General features: G+C 45.9%; 1 protein-coding gene across 1 annotated transcript in view; it reads left to right on the top strand.

Moving 5' to 3' along the window:
- glra1 (glycine receptor, alpha 1) overlaps positions 1-17,880 on the top strand; it is a 104,974-nt gene that overhangs the window by 46,319 nt on the left and 40,775 nt on the right. The window contains exons 5-6 of the mRNA XM_061079221.1: positions 8,037-8,104; positions 17,524-17,747. Of these exons, the coding sequence (XP_060935204.1) occupies positions 8,037-8,104; positions 17,524-17,747 (292 nt within the window). The remainder of the gene's footprint in view (positions 1-8,036; positions 8,105-17,523; positions 17,748-17,880) is intronic.

The raw sequence follows: 17,880 nt of genomic DNA, 5'->3' as shown, positions 1-17,880 counted from the left end.
CGTCATCCCGAGCGTGAAGCGAGCTGAGTGCTCCGGTGAGTCACGTGACTCGTGCGCGTGTGCGAGAGCCATTGTGTTGTGAGTCACCGGCGGCAGATGGAGAGGGCGACGCCCCCTTCCAGTCGCTGGTGACGGGCGGCTGCCTCGGCTCCTGGATCCACGCTGATAAGACCTTTTGTGCCATGTTTGCAAACCCATGTCGGCTCCGCTGTTGTTGTCGTGCATCGAAGTGACGTGATGAATAATAAAATGTGTTGGAGGGGGCGTGGCTCCGGCGTGAGGACGGAGGCGGAGACTTGGATTCGGCTCCTGAACGACTAAATGAGCTGTTTTCCTCCATGAGAAGTCGTTTACAGAATGTCAGGGAGCAACGATTTCTCCGAGGAATAATTATATGTGTTTTTTGTGTAAATCTCTTCAGGCTTCATCTGTGTTTACCAGGATTTTATTCTGCAAACACAAGAATAGCTTCCTATTCGTATATCAGCCGGTCGAGTTGGATGTGGTTTCTCTCCTTCACTGGCAGCAGTGAAGCTTCCTGTAGTTTCCATGCACCTGCTATCATCCCAACATATGGCCTTTAGCTGAGGACAACCTGCTGTTCACTGGACACTTCAATCCAAAACACATCCAATGTCCTGAGTGGATTTGTGTGAAATGAGAGCCTCTCCGGTGGGAATGAAAGGACTCGGAGCCGTGATAGAACCGAACAATAAGACACGACGCCGTCTTTTCAAGTGACTTTAGATTTCATTTGAGTCGGAGACGGCACAGAGGCGAGAGAGAGACGATCCCACAGAGCGGCTGTTTGGAATCCACGGCTCTGTGTTCAGCTCAGTTTACAAATCACAACAAGGACGAGACGTGGAGTCGACATCGGGAAAAAGCATCGGGGGAGTTAAAAAGCCCTCCCAACTATTAATCATTAAAAAAGCAATTAGAGGAATTACTTCCCTGGCAGGTTTATAAGTGTGTCATCGTAACACCGGCTCTGTTTAGACCTGTCGAGTCTCTGGACACAAACCAAACTCTTCTCCTTCTGTCACGTCGGCTCCGGGGGGGGAAATGACCAGTGAGCAAAATGTAGAATCCACACAGAGGAACCAACAGGGTGGATCAGGTTGAATCTGAGTCTCTACACAACAATATTTCATTTCCGTCAGATAGAAGCTTGTGATAATATCTCAAATCATTTGTCCTCATGTTGCTGTGAAGTCTCCGGCAGCTGCTTTCGTCTCGTGATCATTTATTATCTTTGAAAAACGCTTTGTTCCGTTTGCTCGGCAGAAAGAAAACTGTTGTTGTGAATCTGAATCAAGGAATAAAGACACATTAGTGGATTTTAGTGCAGCTCCGTGTTGCATGTTTTAGACTTTTTAGGTGTTGTTTAATATAGAAGATACATTAAACAACACCTGATTTGATTATTCTCATTCACTGATTTACAATTTTGTCTAGAATTGTTTTTTGCAAATGCTTTAAAACTTCCAGAATCTTAATGAAGACTTAAATTATGATTTTAGAGACAAAGTGAATCCTCTGGTGTATTGAAAGATCACAGACGGGCACAGACAGTTTGTAAACCTCTTGCTGTGTCTGTCACGTGTCCTCGAGGACGGAGGGATGGAGAGACGGAGGAACAGAGGGACGGAGGGATGGAGGGTTGGAGGGATGGAGGGACAGAGGGATGGAGGGACGGAGGGACGGAGGGATGGAGGGACGGAGGGTTGGAGGGACGGAGGGATGGAGGGACGGAGGGTTGGAGGGTTGGAGGGATGGAGGGACGGAGGGATGGAGAGACGGAGGGTTGGAGGGATGGAGGGACAGAGGTTTGGAGGGATGGAGGGTTGGAGGGACGGAGGGTTGGAGGGATGGAGGGACAGAGGTTTGGAGGGATGGAGGGATGGAGGGACGGAGGGTTGGAGGGATGGAGGGATGGAGGGACGGAGGGATGGAGGGACGGAGGTTTGGAGGGATGGAGGGACGGAGGGATGGAGGGACGGAGGGACGGAGGGATGGAGGGACAGACGGAGGGACGGAGGGACGGAGGGACGGAGGGTTGGAGGGACGGAGGGATGGAGGGTTGGTTCAGTCAGAGGAAGAAGTGCTGAGCGGCCGAGTGGAGCAGCTTCTCTCATTCTGCTTTATCGCTGTTGTCACTTGTTCGTAATGAAAGTGGAGTTCAGCTGCAGAAGGAGGAGGTTATTTTTTATTATCAGCAGGACGAGAGCTGAGTGTGTGTGTGTGTGTGTGTGTGTTTGTGTGTGTGTTAAAACAGTCAAAATGATGTATTCAAAAGTGTGTAGTTGCACTATATTGATAATTTAATATATGATAATTTAAAATAAATGTACTTACTTGTACGTACGTAACACAAACCGTGCACAACCATGTGTGTGTACGGTGGCCCACAGGGACAAAACCCAGTTGTGTTCAAGTCCATTTTATTTGTTTAGCTGCAAATCACCACACACATTTGTCAGAACATTGAGGAAGACAACTACCGTGAAAGTATAAAACAGGCAATTAAATAGAACATTTAAAGTTCCAACCACTGTACCACCGCGCCGCCCATTAAGAAACCAAGCCTGGCAAAATGTCGTTATTATAAATGTAAACAGTATGAGACACAATTAGAAAACTAATGCTGCTTAAAACCTCCTTAATTATAAGACAAATGATAAGAAGGATTGAATTCATTTTACTCAAGAGGCGAGGGCACATTGTGTCCTCCAAGTGGAAGTAGAGACGTATACGAGTGTGTGTGTGTGTGTGTGTGTGTGTCGAGCTGCACACACACACACACACACACACACACACACACACACACACACACACACACACACACTCACAGCTACAGTAACCCGTGAGTCACTCTGCCAGCCTGTCCTCCGTGATGCTTAATGAGCTGTCTCTGCATTCTCCTCCCTGTCGTCTTCTGCTGCTGCTGCACCTCCGTCTTCTGCTTTTATTGGAAAGCCATAAAGTAAAAGTGTCTCTCTCTCTCCTTCTCTCCTTCCCTGGCTGGTTATTAAACCGGCGGCTGCAGCAGGAGAGGAGGAAGAGGAGGAGGAGGAAGAGGAGGAGGAGGAGGTTTTCTGCTCGCTCTCAGCTTCCCCTCCTCCTCAGGTTTTGTTTTGCGCCACGCGACGCAAACGACGTCAAGAAAAGAGAAATTAGGATCTGGCTCCGCTCGCCCGGCTCCTGGCAGCGAAGGACTTTGAAGCCGGGGATCGTGAACAAAGCCGAGACGCAGAGGAAACGTGTCGGAGCGCTCGAGTTAAACCTGAAAAGCCGTTCAGAGGGAAAACACAGAGATAATGTGAAACCCGCTGGTTCCTGGATAAACCCTCTGATGCTCTCAGACATATACGAGCTCGGCTCCCCGGGTGCGTCGAGCCTCTGAGTCAGGTCGTCCAGGACGGATGATTATTTACCAGGAGGCCTTGAGAGGCTGTTTATCTGAGAGTGGGTTTGAATAAGCAAACAAGGAGGTCGGTGGTTCGATCCCCGGCTCCTCCACTCTGCATGTGGAAGTCTCTTTTGGTCGGATACCGAACCCCAGACCGAGAGAAAATCAGACTCGAATCTGACTCTAAATCTGTGAAGGTGAAACAACACTAGTGGAGGCTGTGGCTCAGGAGGTTCAGCGGGTCGTCCCCTCTTCTATTTGTCGGTGGTTCGATCCCCGGCTCCTCCAGTCTGCATGTTGAAGGCTCCTCTAGTCTGCACCGAACCCCAGACCGAGAGAAAATGAGACTTGAATCCGACATTAAATCTGTGAAGGTGAAACAACACTTGTGGAGACTGTGGCTCAGGAGGTTCAGCGGGTCGTCTATATGTCGGTGGTCTGATCCCCGGCTCCTCCAATCTGCATGTTGAAGTCTCCTTGGGAAAGACATTGACGACAAAAGTGCTCCTGACAGCTGTGCCTGTGTGAATGATTGAGAAGGGCTGTATATATATTTATACATTCATATATAAATGTATGAATGTGTGAATTTGATTTATAGAGTCAAGTGGTCGTTAAGATGAGAAAAGTTCTACATAAGTGAAATAACTTTACACTTTACATGATGTAATTATCGAGTCAGGAAGCAATATTCATGTTTTCTGGCTGAGAAAATCCTTTCAAACCCTCTGGTCTGTTCAGAACCCAGCAAGTGATAACCGATGATTTTCTAAACGTGAATAATTTTAATTACATTGTTATATTACACCCTCACGCTCCGATAAAACTAACACAACACAAACAATGTTGTTGTGCAAATAGAAAAATCTGGATGTTGCACATTTACACTTGTTGTAATGGGTAACAAACTGTTTATGTGTTGCTGAGACAATATGAATCCAGAAGAGAATCAACAGTTTATGTGTTTAGTTTTATGAATATGTCCAAACGGAGAATTTAAGTGACTGTTGGACGAGTGCTGATAGAACTTGTAATAATTTGTTAATTTTCTCAGTTTTGCCGCCTGTGCAGGTTACCACATGTTCTTGTGTCTCAGGGAAAGTTCTGCACCTCAGCTCATCCAGAACTTTGAGAGACTCTCGAGTTTAATCGGCTCATTTGCGTTTCTCCTTCTCAGTTTCTTTGACCAGATTTATCCTAATTGGTGTCTTCTCGCTGCAAGTGAATGAACAGTTTCCGGTTGTTTATCTGTGGAAACAAAAAATACGGACGCTTCACAAATAGCAGCGGCGCGGAGGAAAATGTAAATGTGATGTCGTTCATTAAGCCTGGAAACGCACACAGAACACAGCACCTGGTTCAGGTTCCTCCATGTTTGTAGTTTCATGCGGCAGATCAGTGTTGTCACCTCCGACCAGCTGTGAGACGCTGAAGCAAACAGGAAGTTTCCTCAGCTCAGACACACATGATTCCACTCTGAAGTAACTCTACCTGCAGGTTTCACTCTCTCTCTCTCTCTGTCTCTCTCTCTCTCTCTCTCGCTCTCTCTCTTTCTCCATCAGCAGCAGTTTGCAGCAATTCTCTCTGGAACAAACTCATTTCATCTGCAGCCGCGGTTTCATTTTGCTGCACTGGAAACAAACCTGGTTGATTTAATATCTAAAACTTTTGTATAGCGTCTTTATTGCTTCCTCCCCCCCACACCCCCCACCCCCACTCATGGTGCAGGCCAGTGAGTAATCGATTGTTTGTTGTCCTAATTGGATTCTGCACATGTAAGTCACGTAGCCAACGAGCGCCTGCGGCTCACTTTAATGATTTTTACCGTGCATCTCCAACCCTATGATTCTTCTCTATGGCTTAACCACAGTTGCATGATTGTGTGTGAGTGTGTGTGTGTGTGTGTGTGAATGACTCTCAGATGATACCCCCCCCCCCCCAGTGGCCTCCAGCTCTCCTCAGCCTGTGACAGGGAGAGTAATTGGCCATCAAAATAATCCAGACCCCTTCCTTCATTCGCAGTAGCCGCTGGCGAGAGGAATTATACACCGAGTTTAGCCGGAGACGTTTAACACAAAGCCTGTGTGTGTGTGTGTGTGTGTGTGTGTGTGTGTGGTGTGTGTGTGTGTTTGTTTGCACGAGCCACAGTTTGAACTAAAGCCTCGTTCACATGTTTCAGAATAACGATCACCACCTCTTGACTTATTGGACTATTTGCATTTTCGTAACCGAGCGAAATATTAAAAACCATTTTCTCCCGCCGATGACTAAAGGATTATGAATAATGGGATTAACGGAAACGCAGATTGGATTTGTGCACAATGATCTAATTATTCCACAGACAATAGCCTCATAATGATGCTTTGTCCACAGATTTTATTAAGTTTCTACGCATGGAAAGTGCAGAGCTGCGTTTTCGGACCCGGTCTCGGTGCAGAGCAGCGATTACGGTGAAGTATTAGCTGGTAACAGCCTAATGCCTCTTTAGTGATAAATGGAAACGTACTGAATATACATCATTAGAGAGTATTATCAGGATTTTGTGTATTTTTTTATCGACTGAGGATTAACAGCAGTTCATTAAGCAGACATTAGTTTTTATCTCCTAAACGATGCAAAGCCCTTCAGGATTCTTTAGGGCTGCGTTTCTTCCACTCGGAATCTTTAATGTTCCAAACAAAGAGCCGAGGATCCGCGCCTCCGGAGGAAAGAAGCTCGGCTCCCACACGCTGAGAGAGTTTCTGAGCAAGGTCGGAGGAAAGAGTCGGAGCGAGAGGCTGGAAAACAGCTGCAGGAGTTTGAGTTTGAGGCTTAAATGATTTTCATAACTGTGTTTCCATAACTTTACTTCATTTCATTCCTTCCCCTCAGCGAAATGGAAGAATAATGGAAAAAGCAAAAAACACAGAATCAAAGCAAATCATACAAAAGCAAATAAATTCAGCTTTTCCACATTTTACTTTAAGTATTGGAATATAACAAAGATGTATTAACATTGCATCATAATGTTAATTTAGCTGATTTAATGAAGTTCTGCAGCTTGTCGGGTCGATCCACTCCGGGTCAAACCACTCGCCTTCTCGGAAAAGGAGATTCAGAGACGTAGATTAAGTTCTGAAGGCCGAAGTCGTGTCCGGTGCCTGAAAGAGAAAAGGTGTCTGTGGGTTTGGCCGTCCTCAAAGCTCTTCAGCGTGTCGCCACTCCTGCCGCCGAGTAATCGCATTTGTGTTTGTACGACCTGGTAATACAGCCAATCAATGGATCCGCCGCCAAAAGGCCCGAACGCTATTTACTTTCACCTTGACTGGTTCGTCTGAAAACCACCTTGAATGGGCGGGACGCTGGAGCTCTTGTCGTGATGGATTCCGACCGACGGCTCTTTTTAAGTCTGGAGAGCGGATGTGAAATAGATTTTTCCTGGTTTCTAGTTTCTCTCAGGTTGTAATGAGGTGTTCACACGTTTTTTTCCTTCTCAGCGACTCTGGAACTAACTTCCTGCCGCTGCCACATCGTTGGACGCTGATGAAGCGTTAAAGCAGCGAACACAGGATCATTTATTCCGTCAGAACCCAGAGTCTCTGTTTCACTTTGTTTAGCTTCCTGTTGTCTTCAGTGTTTCTCCGTCGCTTTCATACACAGAAACAAAATGAAAACACGGAGATTCACACGATCACACTCACAAAATACATTACAAAACAAAGTTTGGCAGCAGAATATCTATCTTTTATCCACTTTTAACCAGTACAATGTTCTTTATCAGATAATGTTTCATAAGAGACGTTGAACACTCGTACTTCCTGTTGACCTTTGAGAAAAAGACCAATTATTAAATAACCATTTGATCCATTCATCACTTTTTGCAGAACCTTCAGTTGTAGAATAAGTTTTTCTGAATTAAATCTGTTTCTATGAACCTCGATGTTTGTAAACCTGCATCTCGAAGCTTGATGAAAGAATCTCAGAGCTTATTGCTGGTTTACACGGTTTCAAATATTTATTTTGCTGATCAACGAAGAAACAACCGAGCCGACCGAAGCTTTGTTCGTGGGTTTGAGAAAAGAGGTGAAAATTAGTTTGGATGAACTGAATCGCTGTGCAGGTTCCTCACAGTAAATATCATATTTATCATATTAACAACAGATGAAATGAATCCATGCAGAGTGAGAAGTGAGGCTTGCTGTGACAAACCCTTCAGCTCATTATTTAGTTCTTACAGTTTATAAAGTTTATAAAGTTGGAGACTAGCTGGTGAACTTCTGAACATTCAGAAGCTAAAAAATCATTTCTCGGATGTAATGAGATAATAATGTTTTATCTGTAACTGTTTAATATCATAAAGGGAAGATGTCTTAAGTTTCCTCCTGCTTGAAACTCACAGGTTCAAACGTTTCCTTATCAGTCGTGAAGTCATATTTGTTGATTATGAGGAAAAGTTCGGTCGGATTTTGTTATCGAAGTTATCGAACGGTTGTCGACAGTCGCACAACTCGACAACTCTCTCTCTCTTTCTTCTATCTTCTCTGATCTCTTCTACCTCCTCTCTCTCTCTCTCACTCTGTTTCCAAACTGTTTCTGATGAAGTCGCACTTCTCCGTGTGTCTCCCTCTCTTCTCGCCCGCTGCAGGTCCACCGGTCAACGTCACCTGCAACATTTTTATCAACAGCTTTGGGTCCATCGCCGAAACAACAATGGTAAGCTCAATTACTCTGAGTGTGACTCTGTAATGCAAACGTGATGTGCAGTGTTTGTCATTATTTATGCATCACTTGTGTGTGTGTCTGTGTGTGTGTGTGTGTGTAGATGTGGATGATTGGGCGGCTAATGGAAACTGTCACATCTCGTCGCGGCTCCATTTCAGCCCGAGTCATTTCTTTCCTCTGAAAAATGCGATTAATTGAAACGACGCTGATATTCGGCTGCATCCAAAGTTTCTTTATTATTTCCTTTCAAACATTAAAAGCCGTCTCCACCCCCCCACCCCCCCCCTGAGTGTTTGGAGACGTCTCCGCCTCATCGAACTCGTCTCCCGTCTCCAACACTTCATTTGAAAAGAGCGCATCACCATTTGCATAACAACACATCGGCGTGAGTGAGTCTCTGCTCATTCATTACACCGAAAATCCATTAGTGTTAATATAACTGAACCATTAACCTTCAGAGAGCAACACGGCCCAGAGCAGATAGGGCAACACTGAACCGCAGTGTGTGTGTCTGTGTGTGTGTGTGTGTGTGTGTGTGTTTGTCTGTGTGTGTGTTTGCATTTGTGTCGTTTTCACCAAATCCATATGAGCTGTTTTCAGACCTGAGCTGTGGGTGAAGTCCAGAGAACTGAGCCCCAGGTCACAGGTTGTGTGTTGTGTTGTTGTGGCAATGAGTTGGTTTTAATAGTGTACAAATACACAACATTAATAACAAAATACATTCACACCTTTTAAACTCATCTGGGTATTTAGAAAAAGGACATTTGTTCAAAATCTCGATTCCAGAAAAGCGTTTGGTTTAAATCAGCTGTTTATAGAAATAACTCGTGGGGTCGTTATGCAAAGAGGAGTTTAGAGCTGCAGCCTCAGAAGGAGGTGCCACTCCTCCTCTGTTTCTCCTCCTTGGATCCTTCTCCTTTCTTTCATCTCACTGGATCTTTTCTAGATAAAAATCGATGATGCTGCCGGATGATGTGTGATATCAATCATCTGCCTCCGTGGACCCGACTTCACTCTGGAACTCCATGTAATTGTGTGAAGCCCCAGCTCCCAGTGTGAAGTGCTAACTGGTGTGTGTGTGCCCCCCCCCCCCCCACACACACACACACTGAGGACCACAGTCAGTGCTGCTCTTATCTCACTAAATGAAGTCCTGCACTAATTGGATTTATCAGCTTTTATCAACGCGGTGAATCCATTTTTTTAAATAGGGAGAAACGCAGAGCGAGCAGGAGGCCGGCGACTCCTCCTGGATGCAGAGCTGGTGTTCATTGCAGTGTGTAGCTCTCACTTTAAGCCTGGACTACACACACACACACACAGACACACACACACACACTCATTCTGCTGCTGGGGCTGGAGCCCGGTGATAGATGGAGCTGGTAGAATGGCGCAGTGCTTGTTCAAGTCCCGGCGGTACACGGCTTTATTCCTGTTTCAGCGCTCGCTTGCTCGCCCTCTCTGTCTCTCTCTCTCTCTCACACACACACACACACACACACACACACACACTCAGATAGACACACATCCCCTTTTGTGTCTTGCTTTCTCCCCCCCAACACACTTTCTTTCCCTCTTCTTTCTCACTTCACGTCTCTTTACCTCTGTGACACACACACACACACACACACACACACACACACACACACAAGCGTATCTCTCCTCTCATTGATTCCCTCTCTCGCCCTCATATGAAAAGCTGAAGAGGCTTTACACAGTGTTACTTAAAGTATTACTGTTCTCTCGCCCCCTGCTGGGAGCTCAGTTGGGAGCTTTTGTCGATACCAGTGGATGTTCAGGTGAATCTCACACAGTGAAGGAATTTGGTCCCCCCCCCCCCAGGGACGGAGGACGTGTTTAGTGTTTGTTGTGGACATTGGACCTGAGACCAATCTGAGCTGCAAACAGGAAGATGATCTATATAACCTTTAAGTGTATAGTACGTAGATAATCTCTCCTTGTCACAGTGGTCACCATTCAGATCTATTTCTCTATTGGACAAATCTGAACCATCGTCCTGTCTTCTCCATCTGTCTCTGAGAAGGGCAGCGTGTCCTCTCTCTGAGACATTATGTATTTTCCTCCACTTGTTATCTATCTGACCTCATGACTTGACCTTGGCTCCCAAAAATATCAGCACGCATACGAAGGGAAAGAGAATAAAACTCAGTTAACGAAACAGACTTTCTGTAACAACCTGTTTTCCAAAGAAGTAATGATGGCAGGTGAAAACGGCAAAATATTATTTTTATTTAAATACTCAACCAAACAGCTTATGCTAGACATGTTAAAACGCGAAAATTACACAAATTACACTCGTCTCTCTGTGAATAATAAATCATTGGATCAACAACGGCTACAACTACTACATGTTTACATTTTAACAAATTATCAAAGTTCAATGATCAGTAAAGTTACTTTAAAATCTCGAATAACAAAAGAAAGATGAAGAATAATTTTTGCCACGCGTCTCACAGAAGTTGCGTTTCATCCATTTAACTCTTTTCTGCCGCGTTACCTTCAGGATTCAATCATTTATTTCTATTTTAATAAAATCCTGAAACCAATGTTGAAATAGATAAAACTAATGATTTTAAGATATAATGACACCAGCTCCTGCAGGTGGAGATAATATAGAACGAACTAATGAATAAAAAGCTCCATGAATATTTGTTAATTTGCTAAGTGCTGTTTTGCAAATGAGTTTTTAAATGTAACTCATCTTATATGTTTCTATAATATAATCAGACCTTTATATAAATGGTAAAGTTTACAGGAATGTATCTCTTAGTTTCACTCTTTACTCGGCAGCAGTTCACACGGGTCGAATCTGTTTCCTCCACGTCGTCCAGCTGTGGTTCTGTGAACGTCCCACAGTTCTGCTGCTGGTCATGTGGTTTGTTCTGAGGTGGAGAACTCACCTTCCTCTCTGTCTGAGCAGATGCTGTTCCTCCTCTTCCTCCTCTTCCTCCTCCTCCTCCTCCTACCTGAGCCACATCCAGCAGCAGCAGGATGTCACGGCAGGCGTGGAATGAGAATATGGCGTCTGCTGCTGCTGCTGCTGCGTGTGTCGACGTCGCAGTTGTTGTCGTTTTTGTTTAGAGGAGGAAGAGGGAGGCGAGGAAGAGGAGGAGGAGGGCTGCAGTCGTTCACGCTTGGTTTGCTGCCTGAGTTTAATACGTGCTGAAATCAGTGTGCTATTGTGTAAGTACAGCGTTTCCTCTGCTAATGGTTTCATAGCAGCGAAGCGGCAGTGGATGGTGATTTGCTGGGTAGCACTTAACAGTCCAATGGCCTCATGTCAGGATATTAAACCTCGAGCATGAACCTGCGGTCGTCCTGGGAGACCTGCACACATGCTGCCGACGTCCCGCTGCTGCTCTGCTCTGAACCACGGGAGGAAGGAGCATTCAGGCTTTTATTCAAATATCTGAATCACTTATCTGTTCTCCTCAATTCTACATTATTTCCTGGAATCGCTCGTTTTCTCCCTCACATTATTTCTCCCTCATTTGAGTCCTGGAGTTCAGCAGCGTCCGTTTCCAGCTGCTGGTTAATGCTCCTCATGCTGGTTCATCTGCAGCCGGGAGGAGCCGAGACTCTGACCAGTTCGTCCAGTTAAACCATTACATGCTGAGAGCGTACATGATTTAATGGGATTTGAAAATAAAACACAAGCAGACAAAAGTACAAAGACGTGTGAATTCAAGTGAATCTCAATAAAACTAAACTAAATGGATAAAGAGAGTAATTTAAATAAAAAGATTAGCTGTTAAATGTATATCATAATGTTCTGAAGATAATTATAAATATCAGGTTACAACTTCATCTTGTAAAGTGAACCTCAAACCTTCAGCCAATTAATAAGCAATAAATTAAATAACTAAGACATTCAGGGAAAGATTCATACATAAGAAAAATAAGACACTGAAATCAGGAAAATCTGCTTTTTGCATAATTCTTGAAATAAACCAAGAAAAAACTGAGATAATCGCTGTTCCCTCTCGTCTGTTCCCTCTCGTCTGTGTTCTCTCTCGTCTGCTCTCTCTCTCTTCCCTCTCTTCTGTGTTCCCATTGTCTGTGTTCCCTCTTGTCTGTTCCCTCTTGTCTGTTCCCTCTCGTCTGTTCCCTCTCGTCTGTTCCCTCTCGTCTCTGTTCCCTCTCGTCTGTTCCCTCTCGTCTGTTCCCTCTCGTCTGTTCCCTCTCGTCTGTTCCCTCTCCTCTGTGTTCCCTCTTGTCTGTGTTCCCTCTTGTCTGTTCCCTCTAGTCTGTGTATCCTCTCATCTGTGTTCCCTCTCGTCTGTGTTCCCTCTCGTCTGTTCCCTCTCGTCTGTTCCCTCTCGTTTCCCTCTCGTCTGTCCCCTCTAGTCTGTTCCCTCTCGTCTGTTCCCTCTAGTCTGTTCCCTCTCGTCTGTTCCCTTTGGTCTGTTCCCTCTCGTCTGTGTTCCCTCTCGTCTGTTCCCTCTCGTCTGTTCCCTCTTGTCTGTTCCCTCCCGTCTGTTCCTTCTCGTCTGTTTCCTCTCGTCTGTGTTCCCTCTCGTCTGTTCCCTTTGGTCTGTTCCCTCTCGTCTGTTCCTTCTCGTCTGTTCCCTCTCGTCTGTTCCCTCTAGTCTGTTCCCTCTCGTCTGTTCCTTCTCGTCTGTTCCCTCTCGTCTGTGTTCCCTCTCGTCTGCTCCCTCTCGTCTGCTCCCTCTCGTCTGTTCCCTCTAATCTGTGTTCCCTCTCGTCTGTTCCCTCTCGTCTGTTCTCTCTCGTCTGTTCCCTCTCGTCTGTGTTCCCTCTCGTCTGCTCCCTCTCGTCTGTTCCCTCTCGTCTGTTCCCTCTCGTCTGTTCCCTCTCGTCTGTGTTCCCTCTCGTCTGTGTTCCCTCTCGTCTGTTCCCTCTCGTTTCCCCTTTCGTCTGTTCCCTCTCATCTGTTCACTCTCGTCTGTTCCCTTTCGTCTGTGTTCCTTCTCGTCTGTGTTCCCTCTCGTCTGTGTTCCCTCTCGTCTGTTCCCTCTCGTCTGTGTTTCCTCTCGTCTGTTCCCTCTTGTCTGTGTTCCCTCTTGTCTGTGTTCCCTCTCGTCTGTTCCCTCATATCTGTGTATCCTCTCATCTATTCCCTCTCGTCTGTTCCCTCTCGTCTGTTCCCTCTCGTCTGTTCCCTCTCGTCTGTTCCCTCTCGTCTGTTCCTTCTCGTCTGTTCCCATCTCGTCTGTGTTCCCTCTCGTCTGTTCCTTCTCGTCTGTGTTCCCTCTCGTCTGTTCCCTCTCGTCGGTGTTCCCTCTCGTCTGTTCCCTCTCGTCTGTGTTCCCTCTTGTCCGTTCCCTCTCGTCTGTGTTCCCTCTCGTCTGTCCCATCTCGTCTGTGTTCCCTCTCGTCTGTGTTCCCTCTCGTCTGTTCCCTCTCGTCTGTGTTCCCTCTCGTCTGTGTTCCTTCTCGTCTGTTCCCTCTCGTCTGTGTTTCCTCTCGTCTGTTCCCTCTTGTCTGTGTTCCCTCTTGTCTGTGTTCCCTCTCGTCTGTTCCCTCTTATCTGTGTATCCTCTCATCTATTCCCTCTCGTCTGTTCCCTCTCGTCTGTTCCCTCTCGTCTGTTCCCATCTCGTCTGTGTTCCCTCTTGTCCGTTCCCTCTCGTCTGTGTTCCCTCTTGTCCGTTCCCTCTCGTCTGTGTTCCCTCTCGTCTGTCCCATCTCGTCTGTGTTCCCTCTCGTCTGTGTTCCCTCTCGTCTGTTCCCTCTCGTCTGTGTTCCCTCTCGTCTGTGTTCCTTCTCGTCTGTGTTCCCTCTCGTCTGTTCCCTCTCGTCTGTGTTTCCTCTCGTCTGTTCCCTCTTGTCTGTGTTCCCTCTTGTCTGTGTTCCCTCTCGTCTGTTCCCTCTTATCTGTGTATCCTCTCATCTATTCCCTCTCGTCTGTTCCCTCTCGTCTGTTCCCTCTCGTCTGTTCCCTCTCGTCTGTTCCCTCTCGTCTGTTCCTTCTCGTCTGTTCCCATCTCGTCTGTGTTCCCTCTCGTCTGTTCCTTCTCGTCTGTGTTCCCTCTCGTCTGTTCCCTCTCGTCGGTGTTCCCTCTCGTCTGTTCCCTCTCGTCTGTGTTCCCTCTTGTCCGTTCCCTCTCGTCTGTGTTCCCTCTCGTCTGTCCCATCTCGTCTGTGTTCCCTCTCGTCTGTGTTCCTTCTCGTCTGTTCCCCTCTCGTCTGTTCCCTCTCGTCTGTTCCCTCTCGTCTGTGTTCCCTCTCATCTGTTCCCTCGCTCCCTCCCTCCCTCCACACACTCTCCTCCTCTCTGCACCACTTCAGCCTGTTTATCATTTCTCGGAGCCGGAGCTCGTTCCCTAAAGGTCGAGCTCATTTGTTTCATGTGAGATATTCAGTCTCATAAACATTGATAAACGGTGAAGGGCTCTCGCCGGCGCTCTGGTTGCCATGTGACTCTGTTTCTCACGTGGTGAAGGTTGAAATGCCACCTGCTGATACCGCACCTCGCCGCCCCCCCCCCCTCGGGTTCCTGGGCCACGCCTCCAGGCTTAATGACGACTTTGCCCTGGACCGAGTGTCCGAGCTCTATTTTCTGAGAATAATTGACAATTAGGGGGAACGGAGGTCCGAGCTAAATGCCACCTCCATGAAGCTCTGAGCAAACAGCTGATCCACGACATGTGTGGACGGAGACCAGCGAGGAAAAGACACAGAAGGAAAAACTATAAATATGTGTGAGGAGTGGCAATTTCTACAACCCCACCTTAGCAACGAGGAAACGAGACACAATACTCTTACAGTATTGTCACACTTTAATGCTCAGAGCATGGTTCACACCACAAAGTTTAGTTTGTAATATGCACACCAGATAGAAAACAATTCACTGTCTTTATACATTTGGCTAACCCCTCCCATACTGGAGGGGGTGTGTTAAACAGTCAAAGGTTGAGATCCTTTGATCACATGAATACAACAATGCCTAGTCGAGGGCAATCAAGGCAATATACATCTAGTGGCTACAGGAAACACAGCATGATCAAAGAGAGGAATCAGACCAATACACATTTAGTGTCTAGAGAAGATAAAGGTTACAGTGGCTATGGTAATCAGGTCAATACACATTCAATAGTTCAGGAAGCAGCATGATAAAGGTTACATTGTTATAGAGAAAATCAGGTTCCTGTGTCTACAGATGAAATCATGATCAAACAGAGGGGAAATACATGATTATTATGGTCAACTGTTATATTTCCCTTACAGGAGCCATTTTAGATTATACAGACAGAGAAGCATGAATTCTAGATTTGTGTGTGTGTCTCTGTGAGACTTAAAATGTAGATGTTTAGCTCTCAGTTGTTAACGCACAACGAAGAATATTTGTTAAAATTATGTATAAACTAATGATCCAGTCACAAACTGTCGAGCTGATTCCACTCAGGCTCATGTTCTTTCTCTCCAAATCTAATCAATGTTTCCTGTTCGTTATCCAAACTGTGGCCGACGCCATTTTGTAATTTTTTGTGACACAGTTTCATAACGGACCAAAAATAATCTCAAATTAGCATGAGATCTCTCAGTGGTTGTGTGTCTGTGTGCAGACTGAGTTCCATAAAGTTGTTACCGTGCACGCAGACTGTCAGACCTCATGGTAACTCACAAATCAGATTATTGGAATAATTACATTTTGTAAACTAAAAATATGAGATGGAAGAGTAGTCCAAACACACACAGACACACACAGACACACACAGACACACACAGTCCGACCTGTAGGAGACGTATTGATCCTCAGTTAAAAGAGGCTGAAGGTCTTGAATCCTCCTGGTGGAGTTTCTGCTGGATTTTGGATTTAATTTCCTTCAGGTGAACGTCTGATTCCGTCCAGTGAAGATCAGAAGAGTCAAAGGTCAAACATCTGGAGATGTTCAGTGAATCACACGAGGGTTCAAGGCTCCAGGTTCTGAACTGAATCTCACCTCAGGACTTCTGCCTCTATTTTCTATTATTCAACGCAATGGACGTCGTTAATCTTTCATGCTCGACCTTTCGTGGGATTAATTTCTTATTTTCAAAATTTCTTTAGAAAACAACTGTGTGTTGTCCTGAAGGTGGAATTTATAAGATGTTGAAACCAGAGAAGTTTTGCATTTTCATGTTTCTGTAAATAAAGTATTTAAAAGAATCATCTTAATCATAAAAATGCACAAATGAGACATTTTGGTTGTAAAGAACGATCACAGACAAACTCTGGCAGAATAAAGTCTGATATTTGTAGCTGACTGATTGAAAATGTGGCAATAAAAATAATAGTTATAATAATAATAGTATTGTCTCTAGAAATACAGACTTTCTCCTGTTTTAACCTGAAGGATAGTTGCAGAAATCCTTCTGGTATCACAACAAACCTACAGAAACATTCCTGAATGTCTCGTTCCGTCCTTGAAAGATCTGCGAGGAGTTTTGGAATCTATGAATCCACGTCGGAGGCCTCCTGTTAGAAACACTCCATCTTCTGTTAATCTCTCCCTGACACTCGTATCTCTCCATCTCCTCGTGTAAAACTAAAGAGGAGCAGCCGCCCGGCGACCTTCAGCTGCCGTCAGGCTCTGCACCACGACTCACATCCGTCTGCACGTCTATATATAGAACCTGTTGTTAAAATAGCTGTATGTCTGTAGCACTTTCGAAATAAACCTTTTTAAAAAACTGCTTTATCAGGGAAAAGGCCTCCAGGACTGAGTAAGACAATAAGGAGAGAGAGAGTCGTGTGTGGTGTTCGGGTCTGAGGAGAATCTGAAGCAGAACCTGATCTCAGATGTCGTTCCGAGTCACAACTCGTCCTGATCAGTATAGTCTCTTACATCCACACGAAGCACAGATGGATATGGATATGGATGACATATGGATGAAGACCAATAACCCGCTGCTCACCGGCCCGTTCCCATCGTTCCCATCGTCCATCTCCTCGTCTGCTGGTGTCTGTCGATCCGCTGCTCGCTCTGAGTTACAGCTTCTCGACTCAGCAGCTCACTGACCCTCCACCACTCGTTTCTTTACTCTCATCTGTCCTCTGCAAATGTATTTTACATCGTCCTGCTTCTTACCTGGATTTATGCTTCACATCGTTTTCTGTTTTGTTTTGATTGAATTTCGCTGGCGGATCAATTTCCCTCTCGTCTGCGGTTTCCTGCTCCTGTGGTTTTGGATTCTTGTGCAGTTTGCAACTGGTTTTAAAATGAGTCGGTCGTAACTCATCGTTTAAAGACATGGAGACAAATTAAATCTACTATTAACTAATAAACCACTAATAATAATGATAATCATACTAAAAACTATGGTGGAGAGAGAGAGCTCAACGCACTGCAATCAAGAAACTTCAGTTTGACGACACATTGACGAGCTCCACCTTCTCTCTCCCTCTAACGACATGTCCTCCCCCCCCCCTGTCTCTTCCTCAGGACTACCGGGTGAACATCTTCCTGCGGCAGCAGTGGAACGACCCCCGGCTGGCGTACAGCGAGTACCCCGACGACTCGCTGGACTTGGACCCGTCTATGTTGGACTCCATCTGGAAACCCGATTTGTTCTTTGCCAACGAGAAGGGAGCGAACTTCCACGAGGTCACGACCGACAACAAGCTGCTGCGCATCTCCAAGAACGGCAACGTGCTCTACAGCATACGGTGAGTGGGGGGGGGGGTTGATTCCTCTGTTTTATGAGTTTCACGTTTTACCAACATTTGCATAATGCACGGCCGGTCCAGCTGTCACGGCCCCGAACACAGCAGGTTTCAGACAGAGGCTGAACAGAGGAGC

The sequence above is a fragment of the Limanda limanda genome, chromosome 10 (assembly GCF_963576545.1).
Source record: "Limanda limanda chromosome 10, fLimLim1.1, whole genome shotgun sequence".
Taxonomy (NCBI): Eukaryota; Metazoa; Chordata; class Actinopteri; order Pleuronectiformes; family Pleuronectidae; genus Limanda; species Limanda limanda.
This window is presented reverse-complemented; position numbering and strand designations above follow the sequence as displayed.